Source organism: Zeugodacus cucurbitae, chromosome 3 (assembly GCF_028554725.1).
Source record: "Zeugodacus cucurbitae isolate PBARC_wt_2022May chromosome 3, idZeuCucr1.2, whole genome shotgun sequence".
Classification (NCBI taxonomy): Eukaryota; Metazoa; Arthropoda; class Insecta; order Diptera; family Tephritidae; genus Zeugodacus; species Zeugodacus cucurbitae.
The window spans coordinates 43,925,641-43,950,302 of NC_071668.1; the positions used below are offsets into that span (position 1 = coordinate 43,925,641).

Genomic DNA, 24,662 nt, shown 5'->3' on the forward strand with positions numbered 1-24,662 from the left:
AAATCTATAAGACTGCGTTCAAACGAGAATACTATTGTCCTCCTGGTTTATTGGAGAGGAGGCGACGAGGTAAGTGGAATTTCGCCGAGTCTCCAGTTCGGCAACACGTTTTGCGTTCTAATTCGTAACAGTTCGCTGCGATGTAATTCAACATTATTTTTCTTTTTGAAAATATCTACATGGTAGCATTGGCGCATATTTACAAATTAATATTTGTAAAATATTAGGGCTAATTAACCTAAAAATGAAAATTAACTAAATGTTGTTAATATATACATATATGGGTATATTAAATAAATAATTGAATTTTGTTTGCTACTACAGTAGTATTCGCATCTCAAAGGGTTAAGTTGTTTATTTACAGTTTTTGACATTACATTAAGACACATTTGTTATGTATTCTGTGTACAAGATATTGCCTTTGTTTTATATTTTATTGAGCACAGCTCTATTGTTGACGTTTGATATGTTTATTTATATTCTGCATTTCTGAAGGAAATAGTTGAAGAAAGAAAATAGTTGTTGCGCCAAGAAAAGCTATTTTTGTCCATTGCTTTTGCGTTGTTTAGTTTTCATATCCAAAATAAAACTTTTTGAAATAATCCGTAATGGAGAATGTTTTTTAAATTCAATAAAAAACATCTATAAATCAAACTGTTCCGAAATTGAGCCTCCATGGAGGATAATTGGGATTTATATAAAAAAACGAACGCGAATATCAATGACGAAGATGATTATTTTTGCAATTCAAACAAAAATAACGAATTGAAATGGTGGTCAATACCCGAGCCAATATTATTCCGAATTTACTGGATGTTGCCAATAAACGACTTGTTGAATGCGGGGTCTACTTGTAAACGTTGGTTCACCTTATCTAATGATGAACTTATGTGGAAGCAGAAATTCTTACTCCATTATAAAGTGGATCCTACAATAAGACTCAAACCAGGTAACCCTAAAATAATCGAAAAATAAAAAAAGCTATTTTAAAACTAATATTGTTATGTATTCCCTTGGCTGAACTCGAATGTTTGCTATTTTTGATTAAATGTGCTATTTTGAAGGAGCTGCATCGTGGAAAAGTGAATATAAGCGTTTAAACTGGAACATACCTTTTGTCCAAGCGCAGCGCCTCGAAGGTCATACACATCAAGTTCTTCATGTTAGCTTTTCACACAATGGGGAGATGTTTGCCACTTGTTCAAAAGATGGTTATGTAATCGTATGTTAAAATTATGTGCCGTAATATACATAAATATTATATTTCTAATCCTAATTTTCCTATATTTCTAATCCTTTGATCATTAAAAGGTCTGGAATTCGAGTCATCCATGCACAGAGAAGTATTCGCACAACATGAAGCAGTTCAGCTGGAAATATACTCAGTATTCCCAATTTAATCAAAGTGATACACTTCTTCTCGTATCTGGTGTTCATTTCGGATCTCCAATTAGTACATCTGGGGAGATCGCAGTCTTCACTGTGGACGGAAAAGGTTTGCATTGTTTTGTATATTCTATTTTTTTTATTAAACGAATATGTTTATTAGAAGGATCCCGTTTACGTTGTCGTGTAGTAAATCGCCCATATGATATATTTGGTACATGGTTCAGTGACCAGTACCTAATAACTGGAGACTTACATTGGCTGGCACATTTGTTAAGTTATTCTGAACTGTGGTTAAATAAAGCCAATCAGGAAATCGACTCGGAGCATGTACCAATTATGAACAAGTTATACAAGTTTTATAACAGAAATGCTAGTTCAGTGCGGGCTTTGATGGTAGCCAAGTGTCCGTGGTTAGATGATTCAAATGACCCTTTGGCTGAGGAATTGAAAATGAGTAGCTCAAAGCAGTCTTTCGATGAACTTCCTGTTATAAATAAATCCGGACCAACACCAACAGCTTCTGCAGGAAATCCGCTTTCACATGCCGCCACATTACGAAGGTCACAACGTAGTGCTACACCCGACTATCTACCAGACATACTTCAACAAAGTTCGTCGTCTTCAACGAGTACTATTGCTTCAGTAGGAAATGTATGTCAAAACGACTCTACCATTCGTTATTTAGATGAATATCGTCGTGAATACCCTACCGAGAATGAAGATGGGAATTCATCGGAAGAATCTGATGATAGCATGGATTGTACCGATGACTACGAGGATGAAATGGAAAGCTCCGTACCCAAGTACTTAATATTCTCAACAGGCTCAAAAACCTATACACCACACCAAATTGGAATTAAGCGTATACGAAATGTAACATTTCCAAAAAAACTTGATCCCGGACTCTCACTAAAAGAAAGAATTGCTGCAAAAAAGGCGGCCGAAAAAGAGGTACTTTTATAAAACAAATATTTCATGTTTATTGAAAATGTTACGGCATTCATTTTAGAATCAATTACGAGCTGATCCAGATTGGTGGAATTTCGATTCTGTTGCTCATTTATTTGACAAGGTAGACAAAGTAATAGACTTACATGGACACATTATTGGTATGGCGTTGAGTCCAGATCACCGTTATTTATATGTCAATACCAGACCGTGGCCAAAAAATTATGTGATAACTAATGCGCTGGAACCACCTCCAATTGCGCAGGAAATCGATATTCATGTTATTGATTTAATGACCTTGAAACGCGTGGGTAACATGTTACGTGCCCATAAAGCTTATACTCCAAGCACAGAGTGCTTTTTCATATTTCTTGACGTATGCGAAGACTATGTCGGAAGGTATGATCATATCGTATCCGAACAGTATGCATCAATAAACCTTACTTTCTATATATCGTAACTTTCAGTGGCGCGGAAGATATGCATGCATACCTTTGGGATCGATATTATGGTATATGCCTTTCGAAATATAGGCATGCTGATGTGGTAAATAGTGTTGCATTCAATTCACGGGACTCGCAGATGCTCGTAACAACCAGTGATGACTACACCATTAAGGTTTTAACATATATAATATATATTGATGAAAATTAAATATTTCTTATTTAAGATTTGGCGTTCTCGAGCAAAGGCAAAAGAATTTAACATCGAATCAACCAATAAAAATGATGCCTTTGAATTAAAGAAACGGTTTGTATAACAGCCACTGGGAAAGTTGTATCGCTGTGACGTTATGTTTAGATATATGAATTCTAAAGGAATAACAATTCCTTTAGTACATGAAAATGCTTTTGGACATTTAAGAGAAGAAGTTAAAATATAGTGGAACAGAGATAAGAAAAACATTTTAAAAATTTTCACATAGTAAAATTTTCGAAGATATGTAAATATATTCCTATTATATAAATATTTTGAAATTTGGAACGGAAATTATGAACAAACTTGTTGATATATTTGTCGATTTTATTTATCTTAAAATATTTGGGTTAAAAAATATTGCACAACATATGCTATTGGTTTATAAATTAAAGGACTTTACCTAATAAGTTTGTAATAGGTTATGAAAAGATGTTAAAATGGTAGTTCATTGGCTCCAAATACCAATATTACCGATGTGCAAATAAACCAATAAAAGAATATCAGATTATAAGTCTTGTTAATATTCATATTAATATCTGCGTACCGCAGGCTATATTTATTAAAAAAAGACCTGTGTAACACCGGATTTACGAAGGAAAAACACTGAACTATAAATATTTAGCTAAATTGGTATGCAAACTTCTGTAGTTACTTCTTGTTGAAATGGTTTATCTTAATGTCAATTATGTATAAGGTGGGAGACATTGTCGTCTTGAGGTTGATGAATTTCAACTTCCTCTATTTCAGATTCTGGTGTTGGATCAGAATGATTGCTTTTCTCATTACTGTTATTTTCGGAATCATCTTTACCATGATCATGACTTTTATTGATATTTCTCCGTCGCTTTTCAGGATGTCCAAAACAGTGTTCACACTCTTCATCGTCAGAGGAAGAGCTTTCTCCAAAGTTCACAGGCTTTTTATATATGCAGCAACCTATGTAGAGAAAATAAACAATAAAACATATTGACGGTGTACGTATTTTAGTGCTCACACTTGGATTTCTTCTTTCCCATATCTTCATTGTCAATGGTACCCTCACGCCAGACAACTTGTCTATCCGTTTTGGGCTTTTTTAAACGTAGTCGGAGTACGGGAGCAGACTGATAAAAACACAAAATTTATGAATTATAACTAAACCAGCGTCCAAGATTTATATTTTCTTACTAACATCAGCTGAAATTTCCAAAGCTGTAGCATTGTCTACTACTACAACTTCAGTGGCAGAGTCTCGCAATGCAAGAGTATCCATTATATTCTGTTTATAAATCGATAAATACAAATTTTTCGCAAACGATTAAACAAACATTACAAAAAATACCACACAATCTGCGCCATTAATTAATGAATAAATTTCGTTAATTTACACCATATATATGATTTGACAACCCAAAATTTTAAATGTAGTTGCCACATGTATACCAAAATGGTATTTAATACATCACTAACGGAACTATTTGAATGGAACAAAATATAGGAATACATTCAATATGCCTTCGAAAAGTAAATGTACAAAGATTGTTTGCCTCGTATATGAATTAAGTAAAGAAATTATATGAAATAACACAAAAATTGTTTACAAGAAGTAGTTAGAATATTTCATAACCCGTAACCTCAACGCATCATCATAATTGTACAATAATATTATAAGTCAAATAACTCGAATAGAAGAACTGCATCATGTGTTTATTCTTTCTCATATCATAAAAATATGGTTAATTTTTTTAAAAATTGGTTGTTTCCTTTACCATTATGTTTTCTGAATGTTAAAAATTTTAATTTGAGCTGTTCTGTACTCTACGATAATAAAATACTCGATAGATGCCGCTGTTCGTTAATACATCTGTCATATGTGACAATATAATAATTTTTCAGACCATCTAATAACGAAAATGGCAGGAGCCCTGGTGAGGATAAATTTTCTTCAGCGACCACCATTCGGTAAGTATTTCCAAAGTTCGATTTATTAAAACGATAACTGTAATCAAAGTTAGTTACAAAGCGGATATTTGTAAATAACTATGTATTATTAGTTATGCCTGTGGGTATTGATTCTTCACAAAGTAATTATGTAATTAAAATGAAACCCAATGAAAACATACCCACAAGCAAATAAAAACATCGATCTTTATTTAAAAATGTACTTTTATCTTCAGCTTGTGCCAGTTTGCCTGCGGTGGCACAGCGGCGATTGCAGGGAACCGCAGCGCCTCCTCCAGGTACACCCCCACCTCAAACTAAAACTAAATTTGGACCTCTAGCAGATCAAGATCGTATTTTTACAAATCTATATGGTCGACATGACTGGCGTTTAAAGGGAGCATTGAAACGCGGCGATTGGTACAAAACCAAAGAAATTCTATTAAAGGGTACTGACTGGATAATCAATGAATTGAAAACATCTGGTCTTCGCGGACGCGGAGGTGCTGGCTTTCCCTCTGGTATGAAATGGTCTTTTATGAACAAACCCTCTGATGGACGCCCAAAATACTTGGTTGTAAATGCTGATGAAGGTAAGTTAAAACCTGTATATAAATGAAATTGTATTACATTTCTTTACAAATTGCAGGTGAACCGGGAACGTGCAAGGATCGTGAAATTATGAGACATGACCCTCATAAGTTAGTAGAGGGATGTTTAGTGGCTGGCAGAGCAATGGGTGCGAGGGCTGCTTATATATACATTCGCGGTGAATTTTATAACGAGGCTTCTAACATGCAACTAGCTATTGCCGAAGCATATCAGGCGGGATTAATTGGAAAAAATGCATGTGGCTCAGGATACGATTTCGATGTATTTATGCATCGCGGTGCAGGTGCATATATTTGTGGAGAGGAAACTGCTCTAATTGAATCACTTGAAGGCAAACAAGGAAAACCTCGACTAAAGCCCCCATTCCCAGCCGATGTTGGCGTTTTTGGATGTCCTACTACGGTAAACAACGTAGAAACAATTGCAGTTGCTCCCACTATCATGAGGCGTGGTGGTGCCTGGTTTGCAAGTTTTGGACGTACTCGTAATTCGGGCACAAAATTGTTTAACATTTCCGGACACGTAAACAAACCCTGCACAATAGAGGAAGAAATGTCAATCCCTCTTAAAGAATTAATTGAACGTCATGCTGGTGGTATTCGTGGTGGTTGGGATAATTTACTTGGTGTGATTCCTGGTGGCTCATCTACCCCCGTAATCCCAAAAAAAGTTTGCGATGATGTATTAATGGATTTTGATGGTTTGATTGCTGCTCAGACTTCGCTTGGAACAGCTGCCCTTATCGTTATGGATAAATCCACTGATATAATCAAGGCTATTGAACGTTTAACCGCGTTTTACCGCCATGAAAGCTGTGGTCAGTGCACACCATGCCGTGAAGGTATTATGTGGATGCATAAGATCATGAAGCGGTAGGTTGAAAACAAGCTGTAAAACTTTATTTTTGTATATAAGAATATAATAAATTTATTGATTTTTAGTTTCGTTGCCGGTAATGGTCAGCCCGACGAGATAGATATGTTGTGGGAGATATCCAAACAGATTGAAGGGCACACAATCTGTGCTTTAGCCGATGGTGCAGCTTGGCCTGTGCAGGGCTTAATTCGGCATTTCCGACCTGAAATCGAAGAGCGGATGAAGAAATATGCAGTTAGAGCAACTAATTAAGCAACTCTTTAAAACACGATAACAAGTTAATAAGTGCTTATAAATGTTGTAGATTAATACCAGTTCTATATATTATTGGTGAAAAATAAATATATTAATATTTAATACTGCTATATAAAGTTATTACGCTAATACTATAGAAATAAAATAAGTTACGCCAAGAAACCTGTTTAAGGTTGAAATATTTACTATATCTACTCTATATATATTCAGATAATGCAAATTACGATACGAAAAGAACTTAAGAAACTAAAGTTCTCTATGAGTTTTTGGCATATTAACTTTGTTACAGCATACTTTCAACAACACTTCCTGCTTAGACCAGTCAAGATATTTACCATATTTACCGTTACCAAATAGAAGTTTTGTCAGGGTTTACCATGTTATAGGCATAAACTTAATTATCAGAGAAACGATACATGATTATGGAGGAAGATGTGGGATACATTATATATACTATATATTTCAAATGATGAAAGAAAATACCAAAAAGTAATATTAAGGTGTTTACTAAATAGTTTCGTCTGATGACAACAGCTGATCTTATTGAAATTTTTCGCAGCTAACTTCACACTTAACTGTTTCACCGTTATATATTTGAAAAGCTGATATAGTAAGTTTTTTCTGTCAAAATTTTGGTTTTTTATGTTTCCTATACAATATGGAAGATCGAAATCAGCATCTTCAGCATGTTTTACTATGAAAAAGATAAATTAAAATATTTGGTTGATGTAAATCGTCGAATGGCAAAAGGTCAATGCCGATGCTGAATCTTTCATGAACAAACTTATTTAATAAACTAGTATAGTAACATAAGATATACAAAAAGAAATAAAATCACAAAATAAGTAAAAAGTATTAATACGAAAGTGCGAATCAAGATATGTACTATATGTACATTTGTTTAAATTTAATTAATATTCAAAATGAAACAATTTGTTATTATTATATATAGATAGAAAAAATTAGTTATTAACTTTTTCTCCAAGCACGTTGTTACTGTATAGCCTTTTCCCTTTAAAGACAAAGAGATGATGACAATAGATGAATTTAATTATTTGTATCTCGTGCTGTATAACTGCGATCAGCATTTTTGATGGATTGAATTTCCATCTGCCAATCAACAGAACGTCAGGCCACACATTACAATAGTGACTCGATAGAAGCTCCGGCAGCGAGTTCCGGAGACTTCGTTTTCGAACCCCTTATAGTTCGGGCCTGGCACCAAGTTCCTGTCTATGGCGAATGATGTTGCTTGTGAAAAATTCGCCTCGAGAGAAACCAATAAAATTCGTCTTTTTTTGCTCGTTTTTTGCCAACGAGGCTTCCTATGAAAATATCTGTTGTCATACGAAACAGAATCGGATTATTCAAATGAATGCTAAATATAACCTCCAATTTAAAGCACAAATAATAGATTTCTTTATACTAGCCTTCAGTCAAATATGAACAGTGTATTAGAAGGTGAACGGAAGAATCTTTAACGAAATTAAAAAGTAAAACACGCAACATCGATTTAGTGGATATGCGAAAAGTATAGGGAATCGGTTAAGAATCGGCCAAATATGGCCGATGCCTAAACTGATTTTTTTGTTCGATACAAAGCGATTAATCATTCAAATTCTATAAAATATCTTAGCATTTCACGAGAATTAAAGAAAATAATGCGCGTTTCTTAGACACAGTAAAGAACCACCCTATTAGAGATATGCATTTCCACCCCCTATTCAGAAGGGAAAGCAAAAGTCGCGGTAGACATATGTATATATAAATGTAGATATGTATGTAGTAGCTTTTCCTTTGCGATGAGCTTTTGAACTCTCGTCGAGGGTAATGCTGCGAAATGCCATAGCAGTCTCAGCAAATAATACAAGCTTTGGCTTAGTCAGTCTTCCGCACAGTCCTTTTCTGTAACGTCCTGTATTAGAACAGATAATATACTCGAATATCCTTAGTTCTGTTTTGCAAAACGTTAAACCTTGAGTGAAACAAAAAGAAAGAAATGTTCTACGCTTTTATAACAAATTTGTACATACACGTTTACTCCCTTTCTTAGTTCGCTGAAATGAATTTATGAAATATTAAATAAAAAGTTTAAATTATATACTACATATACATATGTATGTGGGAACTCAGCAAAACTAGTGTAAATAGAAAAAATTCTGTGCCTTTATATGTCTTTACTGAAACCTGCACTTCTTCTGGAGTTTTATACTTTAATTTTACTGCATATATGTATACAAGAATGTACGTTTTTTTAATTGTATCTGCTATATAGACATTTGATTTTGTCGAAAATCACGCAAGCAACGTATTGAACTGTGTAATGAACCGAAACAGTCAATTGAGTCCGGGACCCAGTGATTAACGAAAGACTTGGTGAGTTCGACAATTAACTTCGCTCCTCTTTATTAATATACATATATGTACATAATATACTTTTGTATATTAAATAAGTATATATACAGAAGTAACGTTTGTAAAATATATACGTAATACAAACATTAGAGTCTATTTGTTTTTTTTTCTTTAACAATCAGCTGAATTTCGATTTTTAATAAGCATAATAGCGGTAAACCAACAAGTACTACATTTGTATAATTAATGTACTACATAAGCATTTCGCTTTTAGGCTTCTACTACATTGACTATTTATTTATATTTCAACTTTTTTAAAGTTTCAACTAATTGAAATCTGTAACACAATATTTATTCTAATCATTGTATTTTAGGTTCACTGTTCAGTGGTGTTCACGCTCAAATAGTTCTTTAATGTTGGACTTGTGAAATAAAACTCCTGCATTGCCACTTCTTCCTCCCAACTCTTGAAAAGCTGTAACTTAAGCTTATGTTCTCACTTTTATCCACACCAATTGAGATTATATCATAGACGGTACGATATGTTCTGCAGTCAAAATTTCTTCAATTCCGCTTTTACATATTCATTTTATGCAGCCATAACCGCAGATTACTCAGGGCCCGTCCACCCATTTAGGCAAGTTAAGCCAGTGACCAGAGCGCAAGAATTTTAGGGCGATATTTTGGCAAATTGTCTTTACATATTTTATTCATTTGTTTATTTATTTATTTCTTTCTTTAATTTTTTTTATGTAAATAACATATACATTTTAATTTTTAGTAATACACAAAAATCACAATTCGTAAATGGTGCTACCATTGCTTAAATTATTAACTTTTTTATTGTGCTACAAATTATTAAATTTTTAAATAATTTTGATACTTAAATAAAGAATAATAATTTTTTTGGTTAAGCAAAATGATCCTAGAAGGGCCGGAAAATTTGACAATTGCCTAGGGCGGTAAGTTGTCTCGTGCCGGCCCTGAGATTACTGCTGTATCATTGGCTTAACCGATTTGTTGAATTCACTCTATATATGTATTGGACTGGTATAAATATATGTGTGTATATGCATTTACTAATATGATTTCCCTAATATTAGCTATTTTCAATGGAGCGGGTTGGCAATCCATGGTCCACTTGCGCAAAGGCGCTGGATGTATACATATCGCATCGCTCGCCAAGCTCTGGACATCAACCAACACCTCTGCAGTTGCAAGGGCCTGGCAGATGCAAGTTGCCAGGAGAGGTGGAATCTTCTAAGCATTTCCTCCTCCATTGTCCAGCTTTTGGCATATATAATAGTCATATACCTTAGTTCTCTCTCTTTCTCGGTTTAAGACATTGACATTACACATTACATTTAATTTAAGTGGGTCACTAAAATAGGTGTGAAGTACATAAATTTCTTAAATCAATTAACTCACAAAAAAAGTAAAAAGAAATAGGTGCTATAATTAGTAACCAGTGCATCCACCATTATTTTTCATCACTGCTTCGATTCTCCTGGGCATAGATGAGATGAGTTTCCGTCAAGTTTCAATGGGTATATTGTACCATGCTCTTTGCACATTTTCCCACAATTGTGTTTTGTTGCTGCACTCCTGCTTTGAAACTTCTCTCTTGAGTTCATTCCAAAGGTTCTCAATCGGATTTAGGTCAGGGGATTGACTTGGCCACTCAATAACCTCCACTTTCTTTTCCCGGAACCAATCTTTCACCGCTTTAGAGGAATGCTTGGGGTCGTTATCTTGTTGAAACTTCCACACAAGAGGCATATGTTTTTCAGCATAAGGCAACATGACTTCCGACATTATATTTCGATAAACAAATCTGTCCATGGTATTTTCTATTCGATGAATTGGACCGACCCCGTACCACGAAAAGCATCCCCATAGCATTATATTTCCGCCGCCGTGTTTTACAGTCTTTTTACTGCGCACAGTCCTATTTGCGTCATTTCCAAACAAATTTATTTTTGTTTCGTCGCTCCATAGAATGTTTCGCCATTTTCGTTCGCCTTCTGCTCCATGTCATGATGCATGCGAAAGAGCAAAGTCTTTCCTCTTTTTTAAATTCGCATTTCTCATGAGCGGAACTTTGCGAGCTATTCTGCCAGGAAGATTTGCATTCGCTAACCTCCTCCTAACGGTTCTACTGGAGATTATGTTCCCAATTTCTCCTGCAACTGTCCTAGACGACACAAAAGGGTTTTTTTTTTACCATGGACAAAATGTAATTATCGGTCGTTAAAGAGGTTTTTTTGATACCCCCGCGGCGGTCTAACGATTTTGGAACTTTCAAAGCATTTGTTACGAAATTCTGGCAGCGTCCTAATGTTTCAGCAATAAATTTGTAAGTTTTTCCTTGCTTACGCATATTTTGGACCAGCTTCCTCTCCTCAATGCTGCAGTGGTTCGAACGTCCCATCTAAGACCACGCTAAATTGCTCGGTTTGCAAGTAAATAATTTTTTTTGTTTTTGTAATACACTTATACAAGATAACTGTTTTAATTTGACAATTTAAATGCAACGCCTACTTATTCTATCGATTATTTGTATTAATTTGAAGTCAAATATCGAAATATCTGTAAATTCAGTTATATTTGAGCTCACACCTATTTCCATGTCCATATGTGTATGTTAGGGTGTTATTAGAAAAATCCATAAAGGGTAATTGAAAAATGTTTAGTGTACAAGCATTTTGAGTTTAGTGTGAAATTCTCTTATAGTTTTATTGAGATACTTCTTTCGCTAACCTATATCCATATTTTATATAAGTTTTTAAGTCAAGCAAAAACGTGGAAATCGTTATGATATTTACAATACAATGTGTACTGGTGCTACGAATTCAACTATTAATTTAAAAAAATGTTTAAAATGTTAACCAAAAAAATGTGCGATTATGGCCCCAATATTTATTAGAAACATTATTACTTGGCTTTAATGACGCGACAAGTATTTAGTTCCCTTAAACGGGGTATTTCCCTGCATTTTTCCCAGCCATTTATAAAAAGTAGTAGGTAGGTAATATTTTGAAAGTTATAGAGGAATTGCAGAGATGTGGTTCTGTGGGGTGTATTTTTTATTATTATAGCAATACTCATATGTGTTAATTGTTCAGCAGAACGAATCGTTGTGAATCAATTAGCAACGATTCATTTGGCACATCACCGAGCACATTAGCGTGTTGTCTGTAGAGGTAGAGGTGTTGTGTGTTTTTCACATGCATCCCATTATGTCAACTGGAAACGTAAAAGCTCAGTACATACATACTTACATATATACACCTTATATATATGAATATGTAATATTTCACTTTTTAGGATTTAGCTTTTTGTTTGTATTTATCCTAATGATGGAGTTGATTGGTCGCACTTCCCATCCTATCCTTTCAGTAACACCCAAGTTTTAAAGAAATGAAAATTACAATACGTTCTCCGTATAAATTTTTTGGACCTTGAAAATTGGAATTTTTTGGGTCAATTGAAAATGTATTAGCTCATGACGTCATGAGTGAAATAAAAGAATGACTATAAAGTTTGACATTTTCTTTGTCATAATATATTGTAATCTTATACTCTATCGTTCTTAGTGTACGTCTTGATCTTTTCCGTAAATTAATTTCAGCGAAAAACTCTGCATGTGCCTACCCAAGGGGTGACGATTCAAATTCTCACTCAGTTATGTCGGCAGTTAGAATTTGATATAATGTTTCCGCCCAGTGTCCTTTACACTTCCTAATTTCTGAGTGGACGTACATATGTATATCGACAGTTAATTTAATTGTAAGCATTGTTGATATAAGAAACTTTTTATCAGTAAGCTCAAAATTTTTAATATTAAATAATAATAAAATTTAGTAATACCACCAATAGTTTGAAATGAAGTATATTTTGTTCACCATAACAACAACACTTGAAATATAAAATAGCGATGTTGTATGACGATTTTATTTAGTATACTTGGAGGATGGGATCATGTGTAGAAGTTCACGCAAGTGAGGAAAGTTTTTGATTGTCACTCACTTGGGAGTGGCCAGAAACGATTCTTCTCCACATGGTTCAAGCAGCTCACGACTTCCGGTTTTAGACCAAGTATCCTCTGGGTAGCCAACAGACATCCGTTTGAAGGCGAGCTAAAGTGAGAAGGCGAAGCCCGCTTATGCGGTTGTGCGTAGGGCTTGGGACCCACCACATAAAAACACCCCCCAATGAAAAATCTACGAAAGCCTCGGATGAGACACCCCCCTTTTGATGACGACCCCTGCAAACGTTTTAAGGACAATGATATAAGGGCATGCACCTGGAATGTCCGGACCCTTAATTGGGAAGGTGCCTCTGCCCAGCTGGTTGATGTCCTCATACGACTCAAGGCTGACATCACCGCCATCCAAGAAGTGCGATGGACGGGACAAGGACGGAAGAAGGTGGGTCCTTGTGACATCTACTACAGCGGCCATATAAAGGAGCGCAAATTTGGTGTTGGATTTGTGGTGGGAGAGAGACTCCGTCGCAGAGTCCTGGCATTCACCCCGGTGGATGAACGTCTAGCCACAATCCGCATCAAAGCGAGGTTCTTCAACATATCGCTGATTTGCGCCCACGCCCCAACGGAAGAGAAGGACGATGTGACCAAAGATGCTTTCTATGAGCGCCTAGAACGCACCTATGAGCGCTGCCCCCGCCACGATGTAAAAGTCGTGCTTGGTGATTTTAACGCCAGGGTGGGTAAAGAAGGTGTCTTTGGCACAACAGTCGGAAAATTCAGCCTCCATGACGAAACATCGCCAAACGGCCTGAGGCTGATCGACTTCGCTGGGGCCCGAAATATGGTCGTCTGTAGTACCAGACTCCAGCATAAGAAAATACATCAAGCTACTTGGCTGTCTCCTGATCGAAACACGCGGAACCAAATCGATCACGTTGTGATAGACGGAAGACATTTCTCCTGTGTTTTAGACGTGCGTACGCTCCGAGGACCAAATATAGACTCGGACCATTATCTGGTCGCAGCGAAGATACGCACCCGCCTCTGTGCAGCAAAGAATGCCCGTCAACAAACACAAGGAAGGTTCGACGTCGAAAAGCTGCAATCGCAACAGACAGCCACGAAATACTCTACTCGACTTGCACTCCTGCTCTCTGAGAGCACTCATCAGCATCTCGGTATAAGGGAACTGTGGAACGGCATCTCAAACTCACTGCGTACCGCTGCAGCCGAAACAATTGGTTTTCGGCAACGACAAAAAACAAGCTGGTACGATGAGGAGTGCCGTCTCGCAGCGGAGAGAAAACAGACTGCCTACCTCGCAACATTGCAAACGACCACAACACGTGCGGGATGGGATAGATACCGAGAGCTGAAGAGGGAAGCGAGACGCATTTGTAGACAAAAAAAGAAAGAGGCCGAAATGCGTGAGTACGAAGAGCTTGAGAAGCTGGCAGACAGAGGGAATGCTCGAAAATTTTATGAAAAAATGAAGCGACTTAACGAAGGTTTCAAGACCGGAGCATCCTCATGTAGAGACCAAGGTGGTAATCTGGTAACCGATGTCCAGGGCATACTGGGATTATGGAGGGAACACTTCTCCGACCTGCTGAATGGCAGTGAGAGTACAACACCAGGAGATGGCGAACCCGATCCCCCAATCGATGACGATGGAACAGATGTTCCATTACCCGACCATGAAGAAATTCGAATAGCAATTACCCGCTTGAAGAACAACAAAGCAGCGGGGGCCGATAGATTACCGGCAGAACTATTCAAATACGGCGGCGAAGAACTGATAAGGTGCATGCATCAGCTTCTTTGCAGAATATGGTCGGAAGAAAGCATGCCTGACGATTGGAATCTCAGTGTGCTCTGCCCAATCCATAAAAAGGGAGATCCCACAATCTGCGCCAATTACCGTGGGATCAGCCTCCTAAATATCGCATACAAGGTTCTATCGAGCGTATTGTGTGAAAGACTAAAGCCCACCGTCAACAAACTGATTGGACCTTATCAGTGTGGCTTTAGACCTGGAAAATCGACAACTGACCAGATATTCACCATGCGCCAAATCTTGGAAAAGACCCGAGAAAAGAGGATCGACACACACCACCTTTTTGTCGATTTTAAAGCTGCTTTCGACAGCACGAAAAGGAGTTGCCTTTACGCCGCGATGTCTGAATTTGGTATCCCCGCAAAACTAATACGGCTGTGTAAATTGACGTTGAGCAACACCAAAAGCTCCGTCATGATTGGGAAGGACCTCTCCGAGCCGTTCGATACCAAACGAGGTTTCAGACAAGGTGACTCACTATCGTGCGACTTCTTTAACCTGATGCTGGAAAAAATTATAAGAGCTGCAGAGCTAAACCGAGAAGGTACAATCTTCTACAAGAGTGTACAGCTCCTGGCGTACGCCGATGATATTGATATCATCGGAAGCAACAACCGCGCCGTTTGTTCTGCTTTTTCCCGCATGGATAAGGAGGCGAAGCGAATGGGTCTGGAGGTGAATGAGGACAAGACGAAATATCTCCTGTCATCAAACAAACAGTCGGCGCATTCGCGTCTTGGCTCCCACGTCACTGTTGACAGTCATAACTTCGAGGTCGTAGATAATTTCGTATACCTGGGAACCAGCATCAACAACACGAACAATGTCAGCCTCGAAATCCAGCGCAGAATAACTCTTGCCAACAGGTGCTACTTTGGACTGAGTAGGCAATTGAACAGTAAAGTCCTCTCTCGACGAACCAAAATCAAGCTCTACAAGTCGCTTATCATTCCCGTCCTGCTTTACGGTGCAGAAGCTTGGACGATGTCAACATCAGATGAGACGACACTAGGAGTTTTCGAGAGGAAAATTTTGCGCAAGATTTATGGTCCTCAGAACATTGGCAACGGCGAATACCGCAGACGATGGAACGATGAGCTGTACGAGTTATACGACGACATTGACATAGTTCAGGGAATAAAAAGACAGCGGCTACGCTGGCTAGGTCATGTTGTCCGAATGGACGAAAACACTCCAGCCCTGAAAGTGTTCGATGCAGTACCCGCCGGAGGAAGCCGAGGAAGGGGAAGGCCTCCACTCCGTTGGAGGGACCAGGTGGAGAGCGACCTGGTTACACTTGGGATCTCCAACTGGCGCCGAACTGCAAAGGAGAGAGACAGGTGGCGCACTATCGTCGATTCGGCTATAACCGGCTAAACGGTTGCAACGCCAATCACATACATACATACTATACAATGAAAGCAAGTTTGTTTAATTTGAAATATGGCTTTATGCTTCAACACAAACTCAATTTAGAGTAATGCATTCACCACATTTTTTGAGTAAAATCTTTTTATTTATTTCAGAAAAGAATAAGTTTATATCTTTTATTATTTGCAAATTTGTTTATGTTGGTTTACATCTTATTTAAGTACTTTAAACATACGACATAAATTTAAAGATAAGGGGAAATCACTTATGTACTCACTGAAATAAATACATATTATTTATAAACGAATATTAATTATTTTAAAATAAAAATTAGATTTTATCGGAACTCGAAAAAGCCGTGGAAAATTATTCTAGATAATTATTATTATTATTTTCATATCTTGCAATGCAGGAAGAAAAAGAAAGTCAGCTGTTTAGTTACCAAATTCTTTATAATTGTTTATAATTGAATAATGTTTATAAACAATTGTGTTCAGTTATTATTCAAAACACATATTTATGATTGGAATATCTGATTACGACATTGTCGGAGCGCTAATTTCAAATTGTTGTTTTTGTACTAAAAAAGTGTGATTTGAAATGCTGACTTCTTTTAACGCTGTCAACAATGGACATGGCACTTATACTATCCGAATTCATTAAGCTAAAACTAAAGCGGTCTCCTATTTCTTTCCAACAATCATTTCTAAGCAATGTTTAAATTGAAATTATAGATGTAATTTATTAAATATCAATGCTTACTTCCTAGTTTATTTCGTTTATGGCGTCAAATACAATCAAAGGCAATCAAAAACAAGTAAGGAAGGACTAAGTTCGGGTGTCACCGAACATTTTATACATTCGCCATTTATTTATTTAAATTTATTAATATGTATAACAAACAATTTGACTCACATATGCGGCATAATGGTATAAAGTCCATTGAAAGTTTGAAAAACCTAATATTGGGTATATGGGAGCAAGGGGAAGTTATGACCTGATTTCGCGATTTCACTCAATTTAGGCATGGAGATATATTATTAGAAGAAATATATTCCCTCAAAATATCTGAGAGACTTAACTATAATTTCGGTAAAAAATTTGTTAGGAGCACTGAGGTCCTCATATTCTATAGTATTCTAGTTTTGTTCACATAACGGATGTTTGTGTCACCAAGAAATAAAAGAGGTAGACATGGGGTTATATATATATAAATGATCAGGATGACGAGTGGAGTTGAAATCCGGATGTCTGTCCGTCTGTTCACTGCCACGCCCACAAAATGGCAAAAACCGAAAAACAGTGTCATAACTAAGCCATAAATAAAGTTATGAAAATTTAAAATTTGGAACATAGGATCGCATTAGGGAGATGAACATTTGGATGTAATTTTTTTTTTAAAGTGAGCGTAACCCCGCCCTCCAATAACTCGCAAACCAATAAAGCTATATAAACCAAACTTTCTGCAGTCGTTTCATTTAGCCATTTTCATCATTCAGTCCAAAAATGAAAGAAATCGGATAATAACCACGCCCACCTCTGATATAAAGGTTATGTTGAAAATTAATAAAAGTGCGTTAACTCACTAACGAAAAACGTCAGAAACACTAAATTATACAGAAGAAATATCAGAAAGAACTTGTAGTGAAATTTTATTTACAAAATGGAAAATGGGCGTGGAGTCAAAAACCATATCTCATGAACTACTAGACCGATTTCAATGAAATTCCGTATATAACACTTTCTTGACACCCTGATAACACGGGTGGAATATGAGCGAAATCGGTTCACAACCACGCCTACTTCCCATATAACTCAATTTTTAATTCCATCTTATTTCTTCACTTTATAATATAAACATAAGAAACCGATATCGAACATGAAGAACTTAGTGCCAAAGGGTAATTATTCACCGAAAATATGGATAAATCTCTCAGATAATTCAATGTAATTCAGAGGAAAGTGTTTTCTTCTAATAGTGTGTCTCTGTTCTAAAAATTATTAAAATCGGGTCATAACATCTCCTAGCTCACCTCCTAGCTTTTTCAAAAATACGGTGGGCTTTATTGCGCATATATGTATTGATTAATATGTGAGATAACTTAGCAAAATTGAGTGAGCATATAGTCTTGTATATAGTGTACCTTGCTGGTGAAAATGACTGAAATCGGTTCAGGAATTACCTCAGCCCTCATATACTATATATGACGATTTTCGTTATTCTATTAAACTTTATGCCGAATTTATGGGTAAATTTGTGCGTTATCTGAATAAAATTCTTCAATAAATTGCGAGAGTATAAAATGTTCGGTTGCACCCCAACATAGCCTTTCCTTACTTATTCATTTTCATAACATTAGTTCAAAATATACCGATCTTTAAAACCAAATTAAAATGAAGCTTTTGCGATGTCTAAATGAAGAAATATACCCCCCTATTGCCAGTATCCGAAACGAATACCTTCCTCCCGCCCAACCGACGCGTGCGGCGCAGTCCGCATACGAGCGGAATTTGCCGAGTCTGGAAAGGCAAGAGATTTTTAAGCGTCCGGTTCTCAAACTGCTCAGCAACAGAAAGAAACATTTCAACAGCTGAGATTTAAAAATTTATAAAAACAAAAAGTGAATAAGTTCTGAATATTACTTATTAAGAGAAGACAAAATAGTTATTTTGATGCTAAATATTGAGTCAGATGAATCAAATGTGCTGGAATGAGAATTAAAATCCTGACATATTCGGCGGAATGGTTCATTTAACTCAAAATTTGTTCTAGAAGATTTTAGAAGTAATGGTCTAAACTGCCTAGATGAACGAAATGGGACATTAAACTTAATATCAGACAAAAGGAATGAACTACAAACAGAACCATTCAGAAGTTTTACTAGGAATATTATACCTAGCATTTCTCTGCGACTAGTGAGAGTGGTAAGATTTATAAGTTTTAAACGACTAGTATACGGGGGAAGATTCAATCTTGAATTCCAATGTAAGTGGCTTAAAGCAAAAAGTAGAAATTGTTTTTGAACGGACTCGAGCTTATCAGAATGGGATTGATAGCAAGGATTCCATACCACAGAACCATACTCCAATATAGGCCTTACCAATGTTGTAATATACGGATCACTAAATTCTTTAGACCAACGTTTAACAAAGCTAAGAGCAGCTTTTAAGACAATTGAATTTACATGAGAATTAAAATTAAGTTTAGGGTCCATACTAACTCCTAAATCAACAAATCTAAAAACTTGCTCTAAACCGAAGTTATTTATTACATAGGGAGAAAGATCAACAGTTCTACGGGAAAATCACATCGTTTTACATTTTTTAAGATTCAGTGGCATATCATTTTTGTGACAACAAGTAACTAAATTATTTAAATCCGATTGTTTTTTTTGCAAAAGAATTGAGTGGTTTACTCTATCGAATGCTTTACTAAAGTCTGTATATATAACATCAGTACTCTTATTATCCCTAAAACCCATTGACACATGGTTTACGAATTCAAGCAAGTTTTTTTACTGTAGATTTTCCTTTACAAAATCCATGCGAAAATGAAATTAAAGGAGAGATTAAGAAAGTTATTTGGTCAGTGACAATAGCTTCAAAAAGTTTGGGTATAGCTGACATTTTAGCTACCCCCCTATAGTTCTCAACAGATGATCTAACTCCACTTTTATGCAAAGGTATTATAAAAGAGTTTTTCCACATTGACGGAAATATACCTTGTTTAAGAGATAGGTTGAAAAACTTAGTTAAGGGCAGATAGATGTATTTTGCACAATTTTTAAGAAAGCTTGAGGGAATCATATCAGGGCCATATTTAAACGAATTTTTTAACGTAACTAAATAATTTAAGACATCTGTTTCAGAAATAATTCAATATTTTAAATAGTCAACAAGAGCTCCAGTTTTTTTATAAAGTTTATCTTGATTGAAACAACACTTCATAATGCTTAAATTTTTCTGTAAGGTTTTGAAGTTCTCGACCGATTTCTTTAAAATTATTGTGCGCCTGTTTAAAAACTTTAAATAATTCAATTTCTGTCGGTCTACACTTTAAGCACGACCTGCGCAGACCCTTTCCATCGAGAATAAAATCAAAGATTCTACCTGTCAATCCAGCACATTTAAGATGGGCAAACCCGTCACAAAGCCAACAAGAAACAAAACGATCCGAATCGCCTTTAATAGTGCAATTCGGAAAATTGCAAGTCATTATGGAAAAATTTAAATTGAAGGAAAAAAAACAAAATAGTTAATAATAATAAAAATTAAAATATGATATAATAGTAAATAGAAAAACAAAGATGGCTATAATAAATTAGCTGAGATCACAACCAATATAATAGTGAGTTCTGGTATAACGTTCTCTGCAAAAATGAAAGAAAAAACGAATCAAAAGAAAAAGAGCTAATTAAAACAAAAACAATATGCAATCGCACAAACAATTGCAAAGTATGAAAGAAAATTGATAATTGAACTGTTAGCTCAGGTGGTGGAGTACGGTGTGCTTCGTTTCGTATTTGTGGTTGGCCGTGGGGGAAATAGGGGGCGCAATTGATTCCACACAAAGTAATCCAAAAAAAGAAGATCAAATATTCTTATAATAATTATAATTTTATTTAATTGATTGGAATTGCACTTACCACGTCTGGATCGGCTTAGATGTCGCAAAAGAAGGGAAAAAGAAGAAGAATCAAAGCAAGAGCGCAAATATGTGTTCGAATTAAAACTTCGAAAAAGCTTTGAAGTAGTGATCTTTCTTCCGACACAGACGTGGCAGTGAAATTAGGCGGGGGCGGCGTCAACATTCCTCCCGCCTTGCAGTATTACTGCAAATGCAGTTTACAATTAATTAATTATTACTTAAAACTAACATGCGACTGGCTCCTGTACTTCCTCTGGCAAGCGATGCATTTCTTGCAGATGGGGTGGCCGACGAGACGAATCGAGTCTGGTTCGGTCCGGGAAATGCCGCTGAGACAAATGGAGTCTTAGACTATCATTGCCATGCCACCAAACTGCATAGAAATTACCACATTCCGAGGTCGGTGAGACGACTCGAGTCTAACTCGATCCTGGGTAAATGGTAAATGTCAGAGGCGTAGGTAGCCAGTGCATTTTATTGGGCCGATATTATACGACGCCGGATATTACATATCCCAGCGTCGTATTTTGGGCGACGAGTTGTCCCACTGTCGCTGGTTGTAACCCTGGCAGTATGAGCCGGGAGTAGATGTCCGCTCCTAAAATTACCTCGACTGGCGCTGACTTGTAGAAGTCGTTGTCTGCGAGTCTTAGGTTCTGGAAGTGTTGAAGTGTGTGGTCTTCCAGAGACCTTACTGGCATCGGTGGTAGTTGATGACGTTGTATTTGTGCAGTTACGGATATTTCTGACTGTCCACCATGGTTTTCTCGAAACATGAGATCGCACACTCGGCTGTCTCCACGGGCTTGTGTGCGGAGTCGCAGTCGTGAAATAGTGGAGGCGAGAATGACAGTGGATGGACTGACCGGGTTAATCATGGCTCGCACTGTGATAAACCTGGTTGCAGTGCGTGTCTTGATTAAGGCGGTCGGTGAAAGCGCTATTTTTTGCTGCCAAGGTAGTGTTGCGTGCCTATCCTTGATGATACGGCGTGCGTCTGCTTGACGTCGAGCACCTCGTCCACACCTTTTCTTCGGACGGGGGTCCGGGTTATGTTGCTGAGACGAATCGAGTCTCAGTCGATCGTTACCATGCCGCCAATCCGAATAGAAGTTACCAGCACGCCGAAGTCGGCGAGACGAATCGAGTCTGGCTCGATCCTGGGCGTGTGGTATGCGGGAGAGGCATCGTTGGTCAGAGCTTTCCCTTGGTTGCATGACTGATGACGTCGGTTGACATGGTTGAGAAGGTATCGAATCCGCCGTAGCGATGGTTTCCTCTTCCATTTCCGCTGCCTCTAGCTCGACTTGTTGTGCCCATGTTAAGTCTACGACATCCTCGTCTAGTTCTTCAGCATCTGAACTAATGCCATGGAGCATTGTATGGTGAGGTCTGCCGCAATGTTTACAGCGTATTACACTGTCGCACTCATCCTTTGAGTGGTTCGAGGCAAGGCAGTTGCTGCAGTAGCGGTATATTAAGGTTGTCCTCAGCCTAATTTCTGGGGACATCTGGCGAAATTTTGGGCACCAGCGAAGAAGATGACTTTCTATGCATAAAGGCAATTGATGGTCGTCATTTTGAATAATTTCTTGAATGAAAAGAAATTATTAAGGTGTGAATGTATAGAATAAGTTAACATTGATTGGGTAAAATGACATTTTTTGTGATAGGCCTACAAATTAAGCCGCGTTGAGTTTTGATGTCCACAACTCGAACTCGTTGGTCCATCCCTGGATATATTTTGGTGATCCTGCCCAATCTCCATTCATTTGGAGGTAAATTTTTATCACGAACTACCACGTTTACTTGGACGTTCTGTTGAGAATATTTCCATTTCTTTCGTTTCTGTTTCAGTGCAATATGACGAAATGCTCCAAAAGTAGTTTCTGCTGGAATAACTTTGAATGGGAGTGAAACAATGTAACGCGCTTCGCTGTTTCTAATGGTTGTTTTTGAATATAACCTGTCACAATATTGTTCTTCTACAGTGAAAAATGTTTTTTTAGGTATTTCTTCTAGTTCCTGGAATTTGGAAAGCTGATTATCTAAAGATACCTCGTTGAAATATGTGACGTAAGTCGGTTTATTCTTTGTTTCTTCGGAGGGAACAGAACCTGTTAAAATCCAGCCGAACACTGTACGTTGGGCAATGAGGGAACCGAAGATCTTTGATTTTACCCCGTTTAATATGATTTTCGGGTAGATATCCCCTCCGATCAACAAGTCAACCTTTTGACTCGTATGGAAATTATTATCCGCTAAGGGGATATTGGGTAACCTTTTAACAATTGAAGGGTTGATTGATCTGGATGGAAGCAGTCCAGTCAGTTTTGGTAGTACCAACGCTTCCGCTTCTAGTTTTAAACCTTTGTTACGGGGCGAGCCAATGGTGATTGAGCATACCGTTTGAACTCGTCCCGACACGGTATTATTCAATCCCGAAACTCGTGCTTGTCAGATTTAAGCGTTTCTGCAGACTGTTGGTAATGAAGGTTCCTTCAGATCCCGAATCGATCAGGGCTCTGACAGTGAAGGTGTTGCCATATGAGATTTAGTGGAAATCTCAGTAGGGTCTGTGCTGGAGGGTGACTGAGCTATTTCTTCACTCTGATCCCGGTGAATCATAGTGTGATGTCTCTGTTTGCATTTAGCACAGTTGAACATGCTTTTACAATCTTTGACTTCATGTGTGTCCGATAAACAGTTTAAGCAGACGTGAAGTTTTCTGACCGCATTTAACCTTGCGTTAGACTGCATCTCTATAAATCTTTGACAAGTTTTTAAAATGTGCGATTGAGATGAGCAAAGTTTACATTTAAGACTGTTTGTCTTGACGTGATGGGAATTTATGGGTTTGGACCCTGTCCTTGATTGCAAGGTTGGTGTCCGACCTTCACCATCAGCCGACTTAACCTTGGGTTGAGTAATCGACTCGCCTTTGAGATTTGATACCCTCTCTAGCGTTTTAACCCGTTTGGTTAGAAATTTGTCTAACTCAACCCATTTTGGAATCTCTGAATCCGAATCCAGAGATTGTTCCCAAAGCGACAGTGTATAGTCAGGTAATCGGATAGAACACAAATACGTAAATAAGGCATCCCAGCTATCTATATTGATGCCATGTATTTGTAAAGCTGAAATGCTATTTATTCCCGATGTATTTATCTCCCGCTGTAAATTTCTGAGTTCGGCCTCAGATTCAGTTGAAATGTGCGGAAGCTTGAATAATAAATTTAATTGTGTATTGACAAGAACTCGCTTGTTTTCATATCTACACAACAAATTATTCCAAGCCAATGCGAATCCATCATTCGTCAGAGGCGCTTTCGAAACGATAGCTTTCGCTTCACCTCGGGTTTTTTGATTCAGGTGGAATAACTTTTCGACTGGGGATAACCTCGAGTTGTTCCCATAAATTGCGGCAAATAGATCCCTAAATGAGGGCCATTGCAACACATCGCCATGAAATATTTCTGTATCACATGGCGGTAAGTTGAGGGAATACCTCACGGGTTCTGCCGTTTGTTGCAACCGTTCAGGTTAAATTATTGTAGAATTTGAACTTGGGCCTTGGTTAAACACCGTGAGGTTGTGCATGTGTTCGCCCATCAAGGCCGCACAACACACATATGCGTGGTAACTGTTGGTATATTTAAGTTTTATGTCCTCAACTGTTTTTGTATCGGAAGCATCCACCTTTGCAAACACAACTTGTATTCCGACTTTACCTCTGCCCACAGAGATTTCAGTTCGGCTTG

General features: G+C 37.3%; 4 protein-coding genes across 6 annotated transcripts in view; 3 read left to right on the forward strand and 1 right to left on the reverse strand.

Moving 5' to 3' along the window:
- The first annotated feature begins 477 nt into the window (after positions 1-477).
- On the forward strand, positions 478-3,541 carry LOC105219532 (F-box/WD repeat-containing protein 5). 2 transcript variants are annotated; one of them, XM_011195741.3, is made up of 7 exons: positions 478-949; positions 1,065-1,222; positions 1,312-1,495; positions 1,553-2,340; positions 2,399-2,736; positions 2,805-2,955; positions 3,008-3,541. In XM_011195741.3, the coding sequence occupies exons 1-7, from the start codon at positions 676-678 to the stop codon at positions 3,095-3,097; spliced, it is 1,983 nt and encodes a 660-aa protein (XP_011194043.1). In that variant the 5' UTR covers positions 478-675; the 3' UTR covers positions 3,098-3,541. The 2 variants fall into 2 exon arrangements, with proteins under 2 accessions (XP_011194043.1, XP_011194042.1); XM_011195740.3 differs by having other exon boundaries at positions 480-949; positions 1,550-2,340.
- A 16-nt stretch (positions 3,542-3,557) lies between these two features.
- On the reverse strand, positions 3,558-4,444 carry LOC105219531 (uncharacterized). 2 transcript variants are annotated; one of them, XM_011195738.3, is made up of 3 exons: positions 4,208-4,444; positions 4,031-4,139; positions 3,558-3,972 (listed from the first exon to the last, which is right to left on the reverse strand). In XM_011195738.3, exons 1-3 carry the CDS (start codon positions 4,286-4,288, stop codon positions 3,716-3,718), a joined length of 447 nt encoding a protein of 148 aa, XP_011194040.1. In that variant the 5' UTR covers positions 4,289-4,444; the 3' UTR covers positions 3,558-3,715. The 2 variants fall into 2 exon arrangements, with proteins under 2 accessions (XP_011194040.1, XP_011194041.1); XM_011195739.3 differs by having other exon boundaries at positions 4,204-4,426.
- Positions 4,445-4,817: 373 nt separating this feature from the next.
- LOC105219533 (NADH dehydrogenase [ubiquinone] flavoprotein 1, mitochondrial) lies at positions 4,818-6,801 on the forward strand. The gene is made up of 4 exons (XM_011195743.3): positions 4,818-4,977; positions 5,193-5,549; positions 5,606-6,440; positions 6,510-6,801. The coding sequence occupies exons 1-4, from the start codon at positions 4,929-4,931 to the stop codon at positions 6,694-6,696; spliced, it is 1,428 nt and encodes a 475-aa protein (XP_011194045.2). The 5' UTR covers positions 4,818-4,928; the 3' UTR covers positions 6,697-6,801.
- A 146-nt stretch (positions 6,802-6,947) lies between these two features.
- Positions 6,948-24,662, forward strand: part of LOC105219534 (uncharacterized) — a 32,319-nt gene continuing 14,604 nt past the window's right edge. The window contains exon 1 of the mRNA XM_011195744.3: positions 6,948-9,075. The gene's annotated coding sequence lies outside the window, so the exon portion shown is untranslated. The remainder of the gene's footprint in view (positions 9,076-24,662) is intronic.

What these genes read in the sequence shown, in the direction of transcription:
- LOC105219532 (XM_011195740.3), top strand. Translation starts at nt 676, where the DNA reads ATGGAGGATAATTGGGATTTATATAAAAAAACGAACGCGAATATCAAT. An exon ending in TACAATAAGACTCAAACCAG is followed by an intron (nt 950 to 1,064) that starts GTAACCCTAAAA and finishes GCTATTTTGAAG; the next exon opens with GAGCTGCATCGTGGAAAAGT. An exon ending in AAAAGGCGGCCGAAAAAGAG is followed by an intron (nt 2,341 to 2,398) that starts GTACTTTTATAA and finishes CATTCATTTTAG; the next exon opens with AATCAATTACGAGCTGATCC.
- LOC105219531 (XM_011195738.3), bottom strand. Translation starts at nt 4,288, where the DNA reads ATGGATACTCTTGCATTGCGAGACTCTGCCACTGAAGTTGTAGTAGTA. An exon ending in CTTTGGAAATTTCAGCTGAT is followed by an intron (nt 4,140 to 4,207) that starts GTTAGTAAGAAA and finishes TGTTTTTATCAG; the next exon opens with TCTGCTCCCGTACTCCGACT. An exon ending in GGGAAAGAAGAAATCCAAGT is followed by an intron (nt 3,973 to 4,030) that starts GTGAGCACTAAA and finishes TTCTCTACATAG; the next exon opens with GTTGCTGCATATATAAAAAG.
- LOC105219533 (XM_011195743.3), top strand. Translation starts at nt 4,929, where the DNA reads ATGGCAGGAGCCCTGGTGAGGATAAATTTTCTTCAGCGACCACCATTC. An exon ending in TCTTCAGCGACCACCATTCG is followed by an intron (nt 4,978 to 5,192) that starts GTAAGTATTTCC and finishes TTTTATCTTCAG; the next exon opens with CTTGTGCCAGTTTGCCTGCG. An exon ending in ATGCATAAGATCATGAAGCG is followed by an intron (nt 6,441 to 6,509) that starts GTAGGTTGAAAA and finishes ATTGATTTTTAG; the next exon opens with TTTCGTTGCCGGTAATGGTC.